The 21,742-nt window shown below is 43.7% G+C and overlaps 1 protein-coding gene across 3 annotated transcripts in view; it reads right to left on the bottom strand.

The window, feature by feature from the left end:
- abcc4 (ATP binding cassette subfamily C member 4 (PEL blood group)) overlaps positions 1-21,742 on the bottom strand; it is a 376,726-nt gene that overhangs the window by 332,891 nt on the left and 22,093 nt on the right. For 2 of the 3 annotated variants that reach the window (XM_067986483.1, XM_067986484.1), the window contains one exon: positions 9,259-9,369. In XM_067986483.1, the coding sequence (XP_067842584.1) occupies positions 9,259-9,369 (111 nt within the window). Of the gene's footprint in view, positions 1-9,258; positions 9,370-9,748; positions 9,831-21,742 lie in introns of those variants that run through there. The other variant, XM_067986485.1, reaches the window with a different exon arrangement.

Raw genomic sequence — 21,742 nt, 5'->3', positions numbered from 1 at the left:
GGAGTAAAAAAATGCTAATGAGTTCCTGCCATTAAATTCAGTAGGAGTTTCATATTCCCGGCATTTCCAGATTTCCCAGCCACAAACACACACCCTGCTCCCTCCCCAGTGTGTCACTATCGGCACAGAAACATGCATTTGATGTACATTTCCTGCGAATCTACCATTTCTCCTTCTTACTCTTCAAAAACCAAAAGGTGAGTGTCCTGCCGAATCCCGGGAGATAAAAGAGTACCTCCTCAACCTTTGGCTATTGACACTGTTGAGTATTCCCAGGACCTAAACAGAGCAGAGGCTCAGTAAGGTCTATTTGATCACAACTGCAGGATTTCACAGATTCCAGTCAAACACATCATCAGAATGCTGAAAACATGCTTCAGGGGCCTCGATGAGTCTGGTGAGGCATTTCAGTACAGTCCACGATAGTGACCCTCTGCTGCATGCTGCATAATTTTGCACTGTAAAGCGTGCTGCCGTGCCCGACACATTGGAGGGAGCTAACGGAAGGCAACAGGGGAAGGTGGTGAGCAACAAGAGCAGAATGAAAATGCCAAGGAAAACTTTGTGGCTCAGTCAACTCCTTGTCCTAAGAACCAGCAGTCCCCAATGCAGAAACATTCCATGCAACATTGTTGTCTCTGACCATGCTATTATAATATGGGTAAACATCCAAACAACATTTCCCATTCCTCACATCTCAATACACCAAATTCTAACATATAGGAAAAACTAAAACATTACTTCTCTCGGTAGCTATCCACAATACTATCTTTGCACTGCTGCCTTTTGATTGGTGCCACTGTGAGCTCTGTGCTAACCCAGTGCTTCTTCTAGGTGTTACCTGCAAGATTGGAGCATGTGAGGTAGTTGGCTAATGACTATATTAACCCGATAGGACTGTGGTAGGCTTGTTCTGAGAAGAACTAGCTGCAAACTGTACTCTGGAGTTGTTTCCTTGGCAGCCTGCCCTTCAATCTTGCTGCCATATGCGCAGGCATTTGGGAGGCCTGGCTGGAGGACTCTATCATGACAGACTGCAGGATTACATAAGCACCTTTATGTCAAGCCACTGGTATTGGGTACTAGCTCGGCTAGGCAACTGATCAACAGGAAAACTGAAGCCCCAGCTGAAGTTGTCGCCTACTGGTTGTTAATTCCGTACAATCAGGAAGAGACGACCCTTGCTTAATTATCGTTTAAGGCCTCCATTGCAGCAGTGCGAGTTGCCAGCTAAGCAGCTTATCCTATTGCATGTGCCGGTGTTGGATGCACCCACTGCAATCCTGCCCGGACCTGCCACATGCTTCAAAGTGGCTTTCAAAGCTATTAAACCATTCCTGTCAGTGCCACACATACTAGCTGTGGCAAGGCCAGCATTTATTGTCCATCCCTAATTGCCCTTGAGAAGGTGGTGGTGAGCCACTTTCTTAAACCACTGCAGTCCGTGTGGTAAAGGTACTCCCAGTGCTGTTCGGTAGGGAGTTCCAGGATTTTGATCCAGCGACAATGAAGGAACTGCAGTAATCATAGTATCATAAAGTTTAGATTAGCTATGGAAAAGGACAAGGAGAAATCTAGAGTAAAAATACTTAATTGGAGGAGGGCCAATTTCAGTGGGCTGAGAACGGATCTAGCCCGGGTAAATTGGAATCAAAGATTGGCAGGCAAAACTGTAATCGACCATTGGGCGGCCTTTAAAGAGGTGGTGGCTCGGGTACAATCCAGGTGCATTTCCACAAGGGGGAAAGGTAGGGCAACCAAAGCCAGAGCTCCCTGGATGATGAAAGAGATATAGAGTAAGATAAGGCAGAAAAAGGAGGCGTGTGATAGATGTCAAGTTGATAATACAAGTGAGAACCAGGCTGAATATAGAAAGTTCAGAGGAGAAGTAAAAAGGAAGTAAGAGGGGCAAAGAGAGAGTATGAGAATTGATGGGCAACTAACGTAAAAGGGAATCCAAAAGTCTTCTATAGGTGTACAAATAGTAAACTGGTAGTAAGAGGAGGGGTGAGGCTGATTAGGGACCAAAAAGGAGGCAGAGGGCATGGTTGAGATACTAAATGAGTACTTTGCATTTGCAAAGGAAGAAGATGCTGCCAAAGTCACAGTAAAAGAGGAGTTAGTTGAGGTACTGGCTGGGCTAAAAATTGATAGAGGTACTAGAAAGGCTGGCTGCACTTAAAAGTAGATAAGTCACCAGGTTCGGATGGGATGCATCCTAGGTTGCTGAGGGAAGTAAGGGTAGAAATTGCAGAGGTGCTGACCATAATCTTCCAAACATCCTTAGATAAGGGGGTGGTGCCAGAGGACTGAAGAATTGCAAATGTTATACCCTTGTTCAAAAAAAGGTGTAAAGATAAACCCAGCAACACCAGTTTTATCTCTGTGGCGGGGAAATTTTTAGAAACGATAGTCTGGGACAAAATTAGAAGTCACTTGGACAAGTGTGGATTAATTAAGGAAAGCCAGCATGGATTTGTTAAAAGGGAAATAGTGTTTAACTAACTTGATTGAGTTTTTTGATGAGGTAACAGAGGATTGATGAGGGCAATGCGGCGGATGTTGTGTATATGGACTTCCAAAAGATAAAGTGCCGCATAATAGGCTTGTCATCAAAGTTGAAGTCCATGGAATAAAAGGGGCAGTGGCAGCATGGATACAAAATTGGCTAAGTGACAGGAAGAGAGTAGTGGTGAACGGTTGTTTTTCAGACTGGAGGAAGGTATACAGTTGTGTTCCCCAGGGGTCGGTACTAGGATCACTGCTTTTCTTGATATATATTAATGACTTGGACTTGGGTGTGCAGGGCACAATTTCAAAATTTGCAGATGACACAAAACTTTGAAGTGCAGTGAACAGTGAGGAGGATGGTGACAGACTTCAGGAGGACATGGCAGATGAAATTTAACGGAGAGAAGTGCGAAGTGATACATTTTGGTGGGAAGACAAGTGCCAGGCAATGACTATCTCCAACAAGAGAGTGTCTAACCACCTCCCCTTGACATTCAATGACATTACCATTGCCGAATCCCCCACCATCAACATCCTGGGGGTCACTGTTGACCAGAAACTTAACTGGACCAGCCAAATAAATACTGTGGCTACAAGAGCAGGTCAAAGGCTGGGTATTCTGTGGCGAGTGACTCACCTCCTGACTCCCCAAAGCCTTTCCACCATCTACAAGGCACAAGTCAGGAGTGTGATGGAATACTCTCTCCTTGCCTGGATGAGTGCAGCTCGAACAACACTCAAGAAGCTCGACACCATCCAGGACAAAGCAGCCCGCTCGATTGGCACCCCATCCACCATCCTAAACATTCATTCCCTTTACCACCGGCGCACCAGGACGTTGATGGTGACTGACTCAGCGATGGTAATGCCATTGAATGTCATGGGGAGGTGGTCAGACTCTCTCTTGTTGGAGATGGTCATTGCCTGCCGCGAATGTTACTTGCCACTTATCAGCCCGAGCCTGGATGTTGTCCAGGTCTTGCTGCATGTGGGCATGGACTGCTTCATTATCTGAGGGGTTGCGAATGGAACTGAACACTGTACAATCATCATAAGGTCAGAAGTGGGGATGTTTGCTGGAGGTCGAGATGGTTGAGCCTAGGACACTGCCCTGAGGAACTCCTGCAGCAATGTCCTGGGGCTGAGATGATTGGCCTCCAACAACCACTACCATCTTACTTTGTGCTAGGTATGACTCCAGCCACTGGAGAGTCCGTCCCCCCCCCCCCCCCCCCCCCGGTTCCCATTGACTTCAATTTTACTAGGGCTCCTTGATACCACGCTGGGTCAAATGCTGCCTTGATGTCAAGGGCAGTCACTCTCACCTCGCCTCTGGAATTCAGCTCTTTTGTCCATATTTGGACCAAGGCTGTAATGAGGTCTGGAGCCGAGTGGTCCTGGCGGAACCCAAACTGAGCATCGGTGAGCAGGTTATTGGTGAGTAAGTGCCGCTTGATAGCACTGTCGACGACACCTTCCATCACCTTGCTGATGATTGAGAGTAGACTGATGGGGCGGTAATTGGCTGGAATGGATTTGTCCTGCTTTTCGTGGCAGGACATACCTGGGCAATTTTCCACTCTGTCGGGTAGAAGTCAGTGTTGTCGCTGTACTGGAACAGCTTGGCTAGAGGCATGGTTAGTTCTGGAGCACAAGTCTTCAGTACTACAGCCGGGATGTTGTCAGTGCCCATGGTCTTTGCTGTATCCTGGCTTCTGTGATGGTGGGGATCTCGGGAGGAGGCATGTAGCTGTTATGCCCTGCAAGCACAATTCTTTTAGAAGTAGGATCTGCAGGGTGGGGCTCCACAGAGCTCCTCAGCCTCCACTCAAAAAGTCAGGCTCCTTATCTTCGAGAGCAATTCCTTTTTTCCCCCAATCGCGCTCAACATTCCACCTGCGATGCCCACTATCTGAAGAACCCCCACCCAGAGTGCTCATCTCTGGGCTGGTGCTGGGAAGGAAGATGGGGAATGACAGGCGTTGGGGATGCATTGTTGTTGGGTCTGAAGCAGAGGGGCCTCGCTGCTCTTTTTGCTCCTCCTCCTCTGCTACCTGGTGTTGTGTTAAATCTAAAAAAAAAGTTAGAATGGGATTATAATCTCCAACTCCCTCAGCTACAGGTTCTGCTGTAGTAGCACTGCCTCTTCCACTTAAGGGGTCCAGAATCTTGATGTTGAAGGGCCCAGCCTTTGTGACAATTTCTTCTTGTGTGTTACGAGTTGCCTTGTCGTGAAACAAGAATGCCGACATGTTAAAAGGCCTCTGTGGCTGGATATGCACTGCTACTCAAGCGTCGGTAGGCAGAGCATAAGAAGATAACAACAGATGCTGCTTACACACTAGGAAGTCCCCAGATGTGCCTTGCAAGGGAGAAACGTGCAGTTAAGACTGTGAGAAAAAGTCCATATGCGGGTGTAGGATCGGAGTACAAATGTGGCAGTGGGCTGCACCAAACACTAAGGCTGCTGTAAACAGGCCTGGAATAACACACATGGTAGTGCATTCTTGAAAGCCGTAGGCCAGTTCTCTTACCAACTGTTGATTTATTGAGATTTTGAGATGAGATTTTGAGATGAGAGCGAGAGAGAGAGCGAGAGAGAGAGCGAGAGAGAGAGCGAGAGAGCGAGAGAGAGAGCGAGAGAGAGAGCGAGAGAGAGCGCGAGAGAGAGCGCGAGAGAGAGCGCGAGAGAGAGCGCGAGAGAGAGCGCGAGAGAGAGCGAGAGAGAGAGCGAGAGAGAGAGCGAGAGAGAGAGCGAGAGAGAGAGCGAGAGAGAGAGCGAGAGAATGCTGCATAGTCTGTAAATACTGGTGGAAGGGTACTTCCTAATTAATCTTGTCCTTTATTGTAGCCTTATCTTGCATGCAGCCTTATCCAACGTGCCTGTCATTTCCTCTTCCTCCCGCTCTTGTTGTGCCTCCATTATAAGCACCTATACGGGAATGCCCACAGTAAACCCCATGGTAAAGCTTCCATTACAGAAGGGTGCGAAGCAAAAGATCTCCCTGCCTGAAACTGCTGAAAGGAAGCTTCCAGAATCCATTCTTAGTGGCATAGTTGAGAAAAAGATTTTTCCAATCCCTTCAAAGTTGCTATTTCAGACAAAGTTTGTGAACTCAAGCACTTTGCCATTTGACAAGTCATGCTGGTAACTTACCCCTCTTTTCTACAGGCTTAATTTGTCTTGTGCAATTCTGGTGTAAATGGTAGAATTTGAGGACAGCAACTTTTGCCCTCATTATGCTGTCATTTGCATATGTGTACCACTTTGGTGGTGGATGCAGCTTATGCCAGCAGCCAATTCTATAGGAATTTAGTGTGTATTGCATAATGGATGTACCTCTGGTGTATCTGACTTACATCCCAAATTCCGGACCCCTGTGCCAGAACTACAACTTGCAGGCCCCAAGTATTTTTATTCACCTCACAATTTTGATTTTGTGTCCAAACAGTAGGAGTACAAAATTCATCTTGCTCAAGTTAAAACAATATGTACAAACAAGCGGGGTTTGGGAAAAGAGAAAGAGAGTCAGTGTGGTGACCATGGATTTATATATGAGGCAGTGGCCCTCGTCTCCACATCGAGAAAGAATAGAGGAATAACACAACTTACAGTCACTTGTTTTGCACCCATAGGCATTAGGCTTATACCCATTTGGCGCCCATAGCATTTAAATGAGGTCCGAAGCAGAGTTTGGCTAGGGCCTCAGGCTGTTACGAACTGGAATGCAGAGCTACTGCTCCGCCAACTTCGCACCTGTTATCAGCGCAAGTCAAATTTTGCCCCCAACAAGTCCACAAGTGTGTGGATGAGTGCACACCTGCATGTGTGAAATTTGAGTGTGCATTTGTAAAATGCATTGCTTCTCAATGTTTCTTCTTCAAAACTGGCAATGTACTGCAATTACAAACGCAATACTGTTGAAAGAACCTGCCTATATATATCATCGTACCGATTACATTAGCAATCATGAGGTCAATGAAAAATTAAAAAGTAGATTGTATGCATGCGTATGGTAGGGGCATACGGAGTCCTGGCTCTCATTTTATTGGTAGCTAGACAATGAGCAGGTTAGATCTTAAGTGAACAGTGAGGCTTTCCTCAAACACCACACTATACCCTGGTGCAAATACAACTAAGAATTCAGGAATATATGTTATTTTTGCATCAGAGCAGCAACAGTTATAAAATCATAAATGCCATAGAAAAAGGGTTTTCACTCAGTTAATGTTCTGGTGATATCCGGCCACAAAACTACCAGTATGCATCATTGTCCAAGAAGCAGCCAAGATGCCATCAGTATGCGATATAGTCGACGGTAGTTTCATTTTTGCAAGAAGGAACACAGAGGAGAGGGAGGAAGGGAGTAGACCAGAGCTAACCTCTAGGTTTATGACTGCTGCAGGGAGAAACCCTGCAACAGCAGAGATAGAAGCCTGAACATCTGTTTGCTCTTCCATGTCTGCCACTTCCACCTGCAATAGAAATATACCATCCAGCTTTGCCACAGTAAAACTGTTTGGAAAAAATAATGGTTGTGTTTGATGCTTCAAATGCTCCAAGACAGTATGATAGTCCTCAACTTGTGATGCTTGATGAGCCCCACAAGAAAGGTGTGTAACAGTGTGAAGCACATTTACCATCACCTCCACCACCTGATACCAGAAAACGTTTTCACTTGCAGCCAGGAGCAAGGAACTTAAAGGATTGCATGGACCCAGTAGGTAGTCTCTCTTGCGCTTGCACTGGAGGATTGCCTTCAGCCCCAAATAGGGTCAGTCTCCTTTGGTGCACCTCATGTAGCATGGCCTCAATCTTCAGCATCAATGGAAGCAGTGTTGCCCACTTGCCTCCAATGTGCCATTGTGATCAACTACTCCATTTTTCTATACCAACCACAACTTCTCCTTTATTGACTAGCTGCAGCCCTTTAAAAGCAGCATCCCTACATGAACTGCATTCTTGCTAGATTTTCCAATGCTTAAACTTGTGCACTACAAGCAAAGCTCTATGGGCAAGCTCTCCTCCACTGATAGGCTATCGAAATTAGGTGGGAAGGGAGTGGGTGGGAGAGACATTCATCAGGAAATTGGGCCAAAATAGTCTCCTGTGCTATGGCACATTAAAACTGATTTTCCAAAAGTGGGTCCAAATTTAACCCTAAGTATTTGATGAGAGGGACACAGTATCAAATGTCAAAGTTTGGTGATTCTTTTTTTAAGTTGAGATTAAGTTACTGTTTATTGACATTAAATCTATTACATAAACTTCCTTCACCATCTATCACTCTTCCAGCTCAGCAGGGGATATTACATTACACCAATCTACACAGAAAATTAACCACAGTAATAAGACATAAATCATTAAGCCATTCTGAAAATAAATGTTATATTATCAATGATTAACTTATTGTTCCTGTAAAGTTTTCCTTCCCCCATTCCAGCTGGAAAGTTTATTTTAATCGAGCTTGCTGAGTTTATGTTCTGGTTATCTTTCTGGTATTTCGCTAAGACCTCGATCTGATCGGAATACTGAGGGAATGTGGAAATCAACATGGCACTTGCCGCAGTATAGCTGGTGACAGGTAGCCCACGCACAAATTTCTGCTGAGATTGGTTATTAAGCCAATTGAGCCATGCACTGCGCTTCTCGCTCAAATGTAAAAGAAAGAACTTGCATTTATATAGAGCCTTTCGTGACAACTTCACATCCAACGAAGTACTTTCCATTGCAGTGTAGGGAAATGCGGCAGCCAATTTACACATAGCAAGGTCCCACAAACAACAATGAAATAAATGACCAGATAACCCATTTTAGCGATGTTGATTGAGGGATAAATATTGACCAGGGCACCGGAAGAATTCCCCAGCTCTTCTTCAAATAGTGCCATGGGAACTTTTACATCCACTTGAGTGGTTTAACGTCTCATCTAAAAGACAGCACTTCCGACAGGGCAGCACCCCCTCACTACTGACCTGAAATGTCAGTATATATCATGTGCTCACCTCCGGAGTGGGGCTTGTACCCACGACCTTCTGACTTAGAGATGAGAACGCTACCACTGAGCCAAGGCTGACACCTGTGAATGTACCTGGATCATTCTATCGCATTCTAAATCTTGAAGGCACTTACTGCTTCATATGCAGGCTGATAAACCATGTCCCATAACATGTCACACTCGTCTTCGATCCTATGTTGGCTCACAAATGTTTATGAACATTCTTTTAAGCTCATCACTGCAGCCTGGTTGAAATCTGTGCCTTTGTGGCATTTAAAATGCAGGCGCATATGTGATTTATGAGCTTGCATTATGCAACAGCAAGAGCTTAGATAAACTATTTAAGGTCTGTCTCGTAGTCAACTCTTCACATAGGTCTGGTGGGTCTCACTCTAGATTGTCACGCTAACGTATGATGGAGTGATAACATTTAGAACAAGAGTGCATGCAAGTTACTTTGTACTTGGCAGTCAGACAAGAAAGTCTATTAGTGACTAGTTAATGATCAGCTTATTTGGTTATCAGTAGAATACAACTGCTGCTAACATTTCTCTGACACCATCACTTCTGATGGCATCCTGCCATGGCTGGTGCCCTTGCCAACGCAGACATTAAAATACTCTAGCAAGATCAGTTTGCCACAGTACAGTACACGAAACACTTAGTCTAATAAGTAAATTAGCCACATTGATGCTGAATACACGTTAATGTAATCCGAAGGAGCAGAACAGAAAATAGGAATATTTACCATTGCAGTTCTTCTCCTAATCTAGCAGATCCATCTTCTGGAAGCACTTTGTACAGGTCATTTTCCTCTAGTCTCCTTTTGTATCCAATTCGAAACAATGGATTTAACCAACTACAAATTGAAAAATAAAAAAGGTATCATTCAACTATTGTAATACACTTTAAAAATCTGTCTTTATCACACACTCACTCTGTATAAAATATATCATATAACAGCTTAACCTAATGATGTGAAAAGAGTTATATATGGAAGATGAACAATTCAGTGAAACAAACATGGTAGAAAAAACATAGAACTTTTCACATTCTCAGAACATCCAAAACTCTTCATAGCCCATGAATTACTTTTGAAGTGTAGTCATCGCAATTTTGTAAGCAAAAGCTGCAGCCAATTTGCAAGATCCCATAAATCGCTAAAAGACCAATTAATTTCTTTTAGTGGCTATGGCTAAGGAATAAATGCTGGCCAGGACACTGAGAAAACTCCCCACCTCTTCAAATTGTGCCATGCAATTTTTTGACATCCATTTGAACAGGCTTGAAATCTCATCTGAAATTCGACACCTCTGACAAGTCAGTACATTCAGTCCATTTGAACAGGCTTGAAATCTCATCTGAAATTCAACACCTCTGACAAGTCAGTACATTCAAGGACATTCAGCCACCGACCTTCGGGTAAGCGTACTCCAAGGCGGCCTTCGAGGCACACGACAACGCAAAATCGTCGAGCAGAAATTGATAGCCAAGTTCCGCACCCACAAGGACGGCCTCAACCGGGATCTTGGGTTCATGTCACGCTACACGTAACCCCACCAGTGAACAAAAGTTATCTGTTTTTAATATAACGGGTCATTTGCTGTCTTTCTCTTCCTTCCGGATGTTTCTATGTTTCTGCCTCTCTCTGTTTTTTTTTGGTTGTTTGTATATTCGGTGGCCATGTAGGTAACACCTCTTTGTCTGCACACTGTGATTGCCTTGGCAACGGGCAGTTGGAAAGACTATCTGTAATCACCAGGTATTGTTCTGTGATTTATAAATGTGAAGGGTTCGAGGATTTCATTTCCACATTCACCTGAGGAAGGAGGAAGCCTCCGAAAGCTTGTGAATTTCAAACAAAATTGTTGGACTATAACTTGGTGTTGTAAAATTATTTACAAAAGTCAGTACTGAATTGCAGTGTCTTCCTAAATTATGGGCTCAAGTTTCTGGAGTGGAGCTTAAGCCATTAATGTCTGACAGAGACAAGAGTGCCATCAGACAGACAGCTGAGATATATCCAGTATAAAACAAACAAAAGCCCAGTGTCATTGTACAAGAGCCTGGTTAGGCCTCCCCTGGAACAGTGTGTCCAGTTTTGGTCTCACATGGTAAATGATACAGAAGCTCCGGAAAAGGTTCACTCGAATAATCACTAGTTTGAAAGCCTTTAGTTATCATGATAGGCTTAGAGAGCTGGGTCTTTTTACACTAGAAAAGTGCAAACTTCGGGGTAATATAATTTAAATGTTTATAATGATTAAAAGGGACTAGACTGTGTCTGTGTGGACATAATATTTGTACTAAAAACAGAAAACTAGAAACACTCAGCAGGTCAGGCAGCATCTGTGGAGAACATTTGAAACGTTACCAGCTGAGTTTCCAGCATTTTCTGTTTTTTTTCAGATTTCCAGCATCCACTGTATTTTGCTTTTATTTTAGTATTTGTACTAAATAGGTTAGGGGAAAATGAAGGGTCATGGATATCAGCTATGTAAGCATAGAACTAAGTTAGATGTCAGGAGAATGTTTAAAAAGTAAGATCGCCAAAGAAAGGAAGAGTTCAAAATTATCCTCAAAATCCCAGGCATCTTGCTTTGCCAGCCACCAGAACCAGGCAGAGGTGGTGGTGATAAAAATGGTGAAGCTGAAAAAAAACACTGAAGTACCATCTGGAGGAGCTAGGGAAGCAACTGCATCAGGCAACAGAAGTGGTCTTGTAAACCAGGAACCAGCAATGAGGAAGAATGAGGCTAGCATTGTAACCAAGGTAATAACCTGTTGCAGTAACTATTAAGGCCAATTATTAATGGCTGGGGCTGAGATACATCTCCCCTTGCCCAGGAGCTTATTTTTATGGAGCAGAAGGGCTTGGCCTGGGCCAGTTGCTTGGACATAGTAGGGAGGGAAGGAGGATTTGATTTACACCATGGTTTCATTAACACCTTTGTATGCACCTGATGATGGGGATTTGCTTTGCAACTACTACCAGGCAACACTTCTTGTCATCCTAAACCACTCATCCAAGCTCAGAAATTGCAAGTTAAATGAATCAGTAATTTGGATTAGACTATGAGTTCAAGCAGTTAATATAATTCCCCTTTATAAATAATCTTTTTAAAAAGACAGATCTAATACTGCTTTCACCTACACACAAAATTAACAGAGCTCTATTAACAAAAAAGTTCTTCTGCATGTACTTTGAAATGTACTCATATAAAGACACACCAATTATGCAATTATAGGTAGCCTTCTAGCCCTAAAGAGTAATCAAGTTTCTGAAGAACTATTACATTAACGCTTATAAATCTGATACATTAAGTAAACAGAATGGTTTAAAAAATGTAATAAAATTTTTGTAAGCAAAATATCATTCACACCCGATTTAAATTTTAAAAATCACATTAAAAATATTTGATTTTTTTTTTAAAAAAGGAAAACCAGTTGATTGATAATACAATCCAGGAGCAAAGGTATGGGAATTGTTCTCTTCAGGCACTGCATGACCTGCCTTCCATTTAGCTCAACTCATGCCATAATGCAAGGTCATCTCATTCACATAATATTGCAACGCTCCCAACAGAAAGCATGGCGGCTGGAGGAGCACAGGGGTCAGAATATAGAGCGCAGTTGCTCTTAAAGGGTTGTTGCTTCGCCTTTAAAGCTGTCATTAGAGGAAATTGGCTGGAGCAAGTTACAATATCTCAAACTGCTCCTTTCAGTGAATCTGTGTTGGAAGTGTGATGTGGGATACGAGAACCACTCTCCAGACAGCAGATAAGGAAGGAAATTGCTGGTCTCAAGAAGGTTACTAAGATAACCACTGCTCACGTTGTGCTTAATTTTACAACTCTGCCATATAAATCATCTTACCAACTCTTCACTATACCTTGATGTAGCATTTGTAAACAATTTTACAACACCAAGTTATAGTCCAGCAATTTTATTTTAAATTCACAAGCTTTCGGAGGCTTCCTCCTTCCTCAGGTGAACGTTCACCTGAGGAAGGAGGAAGCCTCCGAAAGCTTGTGAATTTAAAATAAAATTGCTGGACTATAACTTGGTGTTGTAAAATTGTTTACAATTGTCAACCCCAGTCCATCACCGGCATCTCCACATTGATGTAGCATCACAGAGGCAAATGTACATTACTTTCCAAATGCCCAGGTATGCCATGGAGCTCATAGGGTGGCACTCTGCTTTTGCAGTGGGAGATGGCAGTCAGTGGCATAGGCCAGGTTAGTGATCAAACACCTACACTGTCGTTGTGGCATCCTTGTCAAGCACCACACAGACAATCATCCACTCCTTCTAACTCCTTAATCCCAACTGGGTAATTCTCACATTTTTAGCTTCCACTATCCTTGCCTGATGATCCACCACAGCAATTGGGAGGACAGGAGGCGAAGGAAGAATAGAAACACAACCACAATGATTATGAGGGAGATGATGGAAGACTAAAGCCTAGCCATGAGTTCCTCCAGAGATCTCCTGCTCCATGTTCTTTTGCCTCAACCCCCTCCAACATCCTGCATCACTAGCTTCCTAAATCCCAGGAACCAGCTCAGATACTTTCATCCTGGGGAACTTAAATAGTGTTAGCGATGATATGGCACTGGATCATTCCCAGAGCACAAGGGAGTGGGAAGTGAGTAGTGAGTGAGAATGTCCCACCTTCCCAGCAGAGGCGGAGAAGAAGGCTGCCTATTGTATCAGTCGTAGGACTCAGAATTCATGGGTTCTCTCCTGAAAATAATGATGTTCAAGAAACGTCACAACCATGTGCAGGTTCAGAGGTCAATCTCCAAGGACGTCAGGTGTGACTCTGAAGTCTACAGTTCTCATTTGCAGCAACATCACGGAAGCTTTGTCTCCATTGCTGGAACCAATGGAGAGTGTAGCAGCTCCAGTGGAATCTGCAGCAGATGCCCAACCAAGAGGCCAGCATCTCCATCATCATGGAAACACAGACTGCACCTCTATTGGCAATAGGGGAGAGAATGGAGAGCAGTCTGCACTGCAGATTCCAGAGCATGGTGGCCACGATGCAGGCTGCTATCTCTCTGGGCTTTCAGGATTTGACAGTTGCCATTAAACAAGCCAGCAGTGAGGGTAAAGAAGTTTCTCCTGACTTCCCTATTGAATTTATGGCCCCTAGTTCTGGTCTCCCCTGCAAGTGGAAACATCTTCTCTACGTCTACCCCATTAAACCCTTTCATAATCTTCAAAGCCTCTATCAGGTCATCCCTCAGTCTTCTCTTCTAGAGAAAAGAGCCTCAGTCTGCTCAATCTTTCCTGATAGGTTTCACCTTTCAGTTTGGGTATCATCCCGGTAAATCTTTTTTGCACCTTCTCCAGTGCCGCTATATCCTTTTGGTAATAAGGCGACCAGAACTGTGCACAGTACTCCAAGTGTGGTCTAACCAAGGTTCTACACAAGTTTAACATAACTCTCTACTTTTCAATTCTATCCCTCTAGAAATGAACCCCAGTGCTTGGTTTGCTTTTTTTTTTAAAAAACGGCCTTATTAACCTGCGTCGCTATTTTTAGTGATGTGTATATGTACCCCCAGATCTCTGTTCCTCTACCCCACCCTCTTATTATCCAAGGAGTATGTGACCCCCTTATTTTTCCTAGCAAAATGTAATAGTTCACTCATATCGATGCTGAAATTCATTTGCCAATTACACGCCCATTCTGCAAGTTTATTAATGTCTTTCTGTATTTTGTCGAGTCCTCCTCGGTATCAACTATAGCTCCCAATTTAATGTCGTCTAGAAATTTTGAAATTGTACTTCCGATTCCCAAGTCCAAATCGTTTATGTAAATGGTGAACAACAGTGGTCCCAGCACCAATCCTTGTGGAACACCACTTCACACCTTTTGCCAGTCTGAGTGACTACCTTTAACCCCTACGGTTTTGTAGCCAGCTTGATATCTATTTTGCTATCTGTCCCGAGACCACATGCTCTGACCTTAGTCATGAGACTACTATGCAGTACCTTATCGAAGACCTTTTGAAAATCCAAATATATTACATCTACTACATTACGCTTGTCTACCCTTTCTGATACTTCTTCAAAGAATTCAATAAGGTTGGTCAAGCATGACCTTCCCTTTTGAAATCCGTGCTGACTACTATATTATATTTTCAGTTTCTAGATGTTTTGCTATTACATCTTTCAGTAAGGATTCCATCATCTTTCCTACCACCGATGTTAAGCTAATTGGTCTATAGTTCCTTGGACTGGTCCTATCTTCCCTTTTTAAATATAGGAATAGCTGGCTGTGCTATCTTTGCTTTGCTGAGGGTACCACTGACTGCCATTGAAGGCAATAAATTTTTTTAAAACAACTGATGGTGCTGAAATTGGAGCTCAAGGATCACAATGCATATTCTGTTCATTGGTAACCTGAGAATCCTATACTCATCTTGCAAACTTATCATCGCTGGACTCAGCTGAAGAGCTGGAGGCCGCATACCCTAGTCATTTGGCTCCTGCCCCTGGTACGGGTAGTCCTGCTCCTGCTGGCTCATTACAATAAAGCAAGCAAGGTAGGCTGCAGCGGGCTCAGCAAATTTCCTTGTCTCTGGTCCCATCCACTGCCGTAACTTCACAGGAAGTGCGGCAAGCAGCCTCTACGGTGAACTTAAGGGCAACAATGGGGGGAAACCAGTGGCCATACAACAAAAAAAAAAATCACTCAATCTGGTGATTGTCTCCAGCTCCATGGAGGCAGATAGGATGGTGCGGGGTGGGAATTGACAGTTCGGAGGCGCAGAAGTATATTTCTCCCGGATTGCCAGCAGTGCCCGGGAAATCGATTCCAGGAAGGTTGCCAACCATAGAGGATAGATAAGGATTTACTCTCTGGACTGGCTATAAGCAGTGCAGAGAGATGCTTTTCCCCCACCTTCCAGGCACTCCCAACTCAGATCCTTGCAATCCGCTCTCATCCTCTCAAAAATTCTGATTCCATCTCCGTTCTGACTCTCCGGTGTCCTCGTCTTTTTCCTTGAGCACTCCGCAGCAGCCCCACTGCAGTGCGACCAGCTATGAGGATATTCCAGCAGGAGCCAGGGAATGCATGGCTGATTGGCTGAAAGCGAAGACAGCCAGCATGGTGCGCATTCAAGGAACTTTTCTCCCAGGTCGCCAGCAGCAGCCTCAAGATCAATTGTTCATTCCCAGAGACTTCCAGGCAATCCAGGAGGCTTGGCAACCCTACTGCCATGAGACATGGGCCAGTTCAGTCCCATAACCCTTTCATGGAACATGAGCAGCCAAACACCTCCTACTGAGGAGTCCTCCGAGTGCAAGTCATTATGATACTCTCCTCCATGTAGTTCCAGCACCAGCAATGCCAGGGCTACCTCGCCAGCAATGTCAAGACACAGAATCATAGAATGATTACAGCACAGGAGGCCATTCGGCCCATCAAGCACATGCCGGCTCTTTGTCAGAGCAATCCAGTTAGTCACATTCCCCTGCCCCGTAGCCCTGCAAATTTTTTCCCTTCAAGTATTTATCCAATTCCTTTTTTGAAAACCATGATTGAATCTACTTCCACCACCCTTTCAGGCAGCGCATTCCAGATCATAACTACTCGCTGCATAAAAACACTCTCCCTCATTTCGCCTTTGGCCAAAGAACCAATCACCCTATATCGGTATCCTCTGCTTCTCGACCCTTCTGCCAATGGGAACAGTTTCTCTTTATCTACTTTATCTAAACCCTTCATGATTTTGAACATTTCCATCAAATCTCCTCTCAACCTTCCCTGCTCTAAGGAGAGCAACCCCAATTTCTTCAGTCTATCCACGTAACTGAAGTCCCTCATCCCTGGAACCAATATAGTAAATCTTTTCTGCACCTTCAGGTCTTCACATCCTTCCTAAAGTGCAGCACCCAGAATTGGACACAATATTCCAGTTGTGGCCGAACCAGTGTTTTACAAAGGTTCAACATAACTTCCTTGTTTTTGTAATCTATGCCTCCATTAATAAAGCCTATGATCCCATATGCTTTTTTAACCACTTTCTCAACCTGCCCTGCCACCTTCAAAGATTTGTGCACATATACCCTCTGGTCTGTCTGTTCCTGCAACCCCTTTAGAAATGTACCATTTAGTTTATATTGCCTCTCCTCGTTCTTCCTGCCAAAATGTATCACTTCGCACTTCTGGTCCAGTCTTTCTTGAATGGCAAAGTTGTGAAGGGTATAAAAGGATATAACTAACGTGACACACACTGGAGCATATTGCAGAGGCCCTCCTGACCTGTCCAGGCAGCGAAAACATATTAAGATACCTACAGTCCTCTCGATGACCAATCTTATAAAGGCATGTGCCTCATTATGGCGCTCCTCTACTGCTGTTTGATCCATTCTTACTGGGGTCAATCTCCACAAGAGCCGGGTTTAGCCTGGGTCACCCAGAAGCTATCTGTTGATGTGATTTTCTTCCCTAAAAAGGGAAGGCTGAATTTTGAAGAATTAATGCATTGTAAAAACCTTTAATGTTGTCTTTGATATCCCTCACAAGTTTTTTCTTGTATTCCCTTTTTGCAGCTCTCACCACTTTCTTTGTATCCCTTTCCTGTTCTTTATATCTCTCCCAGTCTGTGGGATCTCCACTTTCTTTGCATTTGTATAAGCCCTTTCCTTAGTTTTGTACTGTATAATACATAGTGTAATTAAACAATCCTGGTCAACAAAAGTGAGAATAGTATGAAACTAAAAGGGCTCATACAAGTGTAAAGAATAGTGAAGATCCCGCAGACTGGGAGTTGGCGATTGACAATTGATTACAGGAAATTGAACTCAGTCACACCTTTGTGCATACCTGTGGTGAGAGATTCACCCACGTTGCTGGCACGGGTTCCAAGGACGGCAAAGATCTTGTCGGCCTTCGCTATCTCCAATGGATTCTGAAGTGTTCCAGTTCACCCGGAGGATCAGTATAAGTTCGCATTTACTTTCAACGACCAACAATGTCACAGGGGTTCCACAACTCCCCTACAATCTTCAACAAGCATATGGTATTTATACTGAAGGGATGTTCTCACTCAGTCTATTCTACAATATGTGGATCACATTTTGATTGCCACCAAGACGCGAGAACACCATCTGATAGTCTGCCCAGAATATCCTGGAGCAGTAAGGATAGCCGGTCTAAAGATCAACCCCAAGAAAGCTCAGTTACTACAATCAGAAGTATCTTTTCTGGGAATTACTTTGTCACACGACGGAAAGACACGGACACAAAGTGGACATTGTACAGAGGCCACCATTGCCAGTATCAAACACAGATCTCCGGTCGTTTTTAGAGCTGGTGGGGGTACCAACGATCGTTCATTCCACAGTGTGCAGAACTCGTTAAGGCATTGTACGACTTAGTCAAAAGGAAACGATGATTCAGTTCAGGATTGGACGGACGAACATAACGATGCAGTAACCAAACTGAAGAATACGGTTGCACAAGCTACATGCTTGATCTCTCTGGACCCAAATCAGCCGTTTCACCTGGAAGTGGCGCCACAGCCGAAAACCTAGCAGCTGTACTATGCCAGGAGATGCAAGCAGATTGACACCAATCATTTATGCATCCCGCATCCTTACTGGAGTTGAGAAGACATTTGACCCATGTGAGCGACACCTTCAAGCAACCTTCTGGGCAATCAAGCATTTTACTTATATCACTGGGCTACAGGGTGCATCCTCCCCACACCCCTTCGAACTTGTTACTAAAGCCTGGTGACACATTGGTCTCGTCGCAGCAGCTGATACAATGGACATTGCTGCTGATGGAACATGACATCCAGATCACCCCTATAAAGACAATGCTCATTCCTCATCTTTTATTGTAATTGAGTATTATGATGTGTTGTTTAAAAAGTATGCTTAGAAGGTTTAACCAACGCGCTAAGAATCAGAAGCTAGCTGCCCTTCTATGGGAGGGAGGAGATGATTAATCATCCTGGTGAGGAATCCTATGTTTTTCACCCTCAAATTGGGGAACTGTAAGATAATCTCTTTAGATGGCAGGTGACCTCAGGAAGCCTGAACATCGTTAACTGCTAGACAGACCAAAGGCAATCAGCCTGTGTGTAACAAGCTTTGGCTGATGCTAGAGCACATGTGAAGTAACCTCATTAAATGGCAGATGACGTCTGGAGCCTTACCCTTGTTAGAGTCATAGGGTAGGATATAAATAACGGGCTCAACGAGAACAGAACACAGCAGTAGATTCGAACAAGACCGTGCTGCGCTGCTGTTCAGAGACTCGGACTGGGTAATATCCACCTTGATTGTCAATTGTTGCTTAAATACTGTGTGTGTTATTGATTCTGCTACTGTTGCAATAAAGCCTTGTTACACCCGATTGGGAGTGCCAAGTCGAATTATTGAAAGGGTAACCTAGGGCCGAGTACCCCCAAAACAGGGACCCTAATAATCAGTGTGGTCCCCCAGGGATCTGTACCGGAGCCTCAGATTTTCACTATATTTATAAATGACTTGGATGAAGGAATAGAGAGCCATATATCCAAGTTTGCGAATGACACCAAGTTATGTGACACAGTAAATAATGTAGATGGGAGCAGAAAGTTGCGATGGGACACTGATAGAATAAGTGAGTGGGCAAAACTGTGGCAGATGGTCAGTGTGGGGAAGTGTGAGGTTATCCACTTTGAACCCAAGAAAGATAGATTAGAGTATTTTCTAAATGCTGAGCAGCTAGGGTATAGAAGATCAGAGAAATTTAGGAGTCCAAGTACACAATCACTAAAAACTAGTGGACAGGTACAAAAAAAAATTTAAAAGGCTAACGGACTATAAGTCCTTATCTCAAGGGGTCTGGAATACAAAAGGGATGGAAGTTATGCTACAGTTGTATAAGCCTCTGGTTGACCCCATCTGGAGTCCTGTATTCAATTCTGGGCACCGCATCTCAGGGGGTGCGGTGCAGATTCACCAGAATGATACCCGGATTAAAAGGATTAAATTATGAGGACAGGTTGCATAGACTAGATTTGTGTTCCCTTGGGCATAGAAGATTAAGGGGTGATCAATTGAGGTGTTTAAGATGATTAAAGAATTTGATAGGGTAGAGAAACTATATCCTCTTGTGGAGGATTCCAGAACAAAGGGGGCATAACCTTAAAATTGGAGCTAGGCCATTCAGGGGTATTGTCAGGAAGCACTTCTTCACACAGGGTAGTGGAATTCTGGAACTCTCCTCAAAAAGCTGTTGAGGCTAGCTCAATTGAAAATTTCAAAACTAAGATCGACAGATATTTATTAGGCAAAGATACCAAGGTGGATCAATATGGATCAAAAGCAGGTAAATGGAGTTGAGGTACAGATCAGCCATAATCTAATTGAATGACAGAACAGGCTCGAGGGGCTGAACGGCCTTCTCCTCTTCCTATGTTCCCAGAGCGTGAGGGAACTTGGGGTGGGGGAGGGCGATTTTAAGGCATACAACATACTGAAGCAGCATCTGCCCAATTTTGCTGCCTTGTTTCTACACCGCTAATAAGACTAAAACGGCATGAAAATTCATCGCCATTATTTTTGCTTGGGCTGCTTGCTCAAATTTCACTTTTGTTGGCCCATTGTAAAAATAAAGCCTAGTGAATGTTTGTCCTGATAATTATCACCAGCATGCAATGCTAGGCATGAAGTTTGTTCTTGCTGCTTCCTACCTTGTAATCTGATCCCTGAATGAAATTTTTCTGAGTTATGGTTGAGAGTATGTGGTCTTTTTATTAAAAAAGATGAGAGTTGAGTTTGGGCTAAGGGATAAGCGGAAATTTATTTCATTGAAGGGGAGAGTTTATTTTGAAATGAAGAACTTTCTAAATGGATTCTCGTGAACAAGGGGTAGATACATTTGTTGGGGGTGGAGGAAAGGAGGGCAATTTATTTCATTAAACTGGCCTTGATGCCACTCTGCAATCGTTGCTGCTGGCCCTACTCTCCCTGGTTATGATGCTGCTGCTCCCTGTGCTCAAAAGGTGCATAAGTGGCAGAAGGAGAGGGAATGATCACCCCTTAAACTCCACTTCAAATCTCAGCATCATTGTTGGGATGGGTAGAAATGGAGTCCAAGTAAATTCCTCAAAGGGCACAAGAAAATTTAGTTGGCAAGTCACCTCTATGCTGCTCACACAACTCTTGACAGCTGGTTCAAACGGAGACACAGAGAAGCTTGAGAGCAGGTCACCCCAATCCACTGTTTCATTTAAAAGATAGATAGTTTACCTTTAAAAGCTTAAAACATAGTGATGAATCACTATTTCTCATGGTAAAATCAAAAACTGGGTAGTTCATTTCCTCTCAGTCCCCAAGCTAAAAACACAATGATGACCTGCTCGTTCCCACACTACAGCAATACAACATTAAAATGGCCGGAAACCCTGGCTGAATCAACAACTTTAAAGTCCCATTTTTATTGTTTATAAGTTTCAAAAGGCTGCACCTTAGGGCTGTCAACAGTTTACCGAGCAAGAAATCTGAAGTTATGGCTTCCTGATTCCTGAGGAAATGAGTAACAAATGACGATGAGGAAGGAGTAATCCAACATGCCCCCACGCTCCCACTTGCCTTTTGCTATCACCATCGCCCTGTTTATTTAAAATCCAGACTGCAAGGCTGGCATACTGCAGACTACTCCAAGACTGACTCACTCAGTACATTCCTAGCAAACAGGTCTTGCATGTTACACTCCAATACGTTTTGATAGTTCTGTTCACTAACGTGATACCAAAGACAATGATTGAAAGAAAGAATTACAAAATTCAGCTGGGCCTAGGTTCAGCCGACTTAAAACGTGAAATTTACCATTTAAAAATAGTATACCTGTTCTTTCCCAATGTTGTTCAAAATCATAAATTCCACTTTCTATTAACAATTATTCTTACTAATTATAAATTGATCCGACCATAGTATCATAGTAGGTACAGCTTAGGAGGCCATTCAGCCCATCGTGTCTGTGCCAGCTCTTGGAAAGAGCTATCCAATTAGACCCATTCCCCCGCTCTTTCCCCATAGCTCTGTAAATTTTTTCAAGTATTTATCCAATTCCCTTTTAAAAGTTACTATTGAATCTGCTTTCACCACCCTTCCAGACCATCACAACTCACAGCGTAAAAACATGTTTCCTCATGTCACCTTGGGCTCTTTTGCAGATCACCTTAAATGTGTGTCCTCTGGGAACAGTTTCT

This window comes from Heptranchias perlo, chromosome 6 (assembly GCF_035084215.1).
Source record: "Heptranchias perlo isolate sHepPer1 chromosome 6, sHepPer1.hap1, whole genome shotgun sequence".
Lineage (NCBI taxonomy): Eukaryota > Metazoa > Chordata > Chondrichthyes > Hexanchiformes > Hexanchidae > Heptranchias > Heptranchias perlo.
Note: the sequence above shows the minus strand (reverse complement) of the source record. Positions and strands in the feature narration are given on the sequence as shown.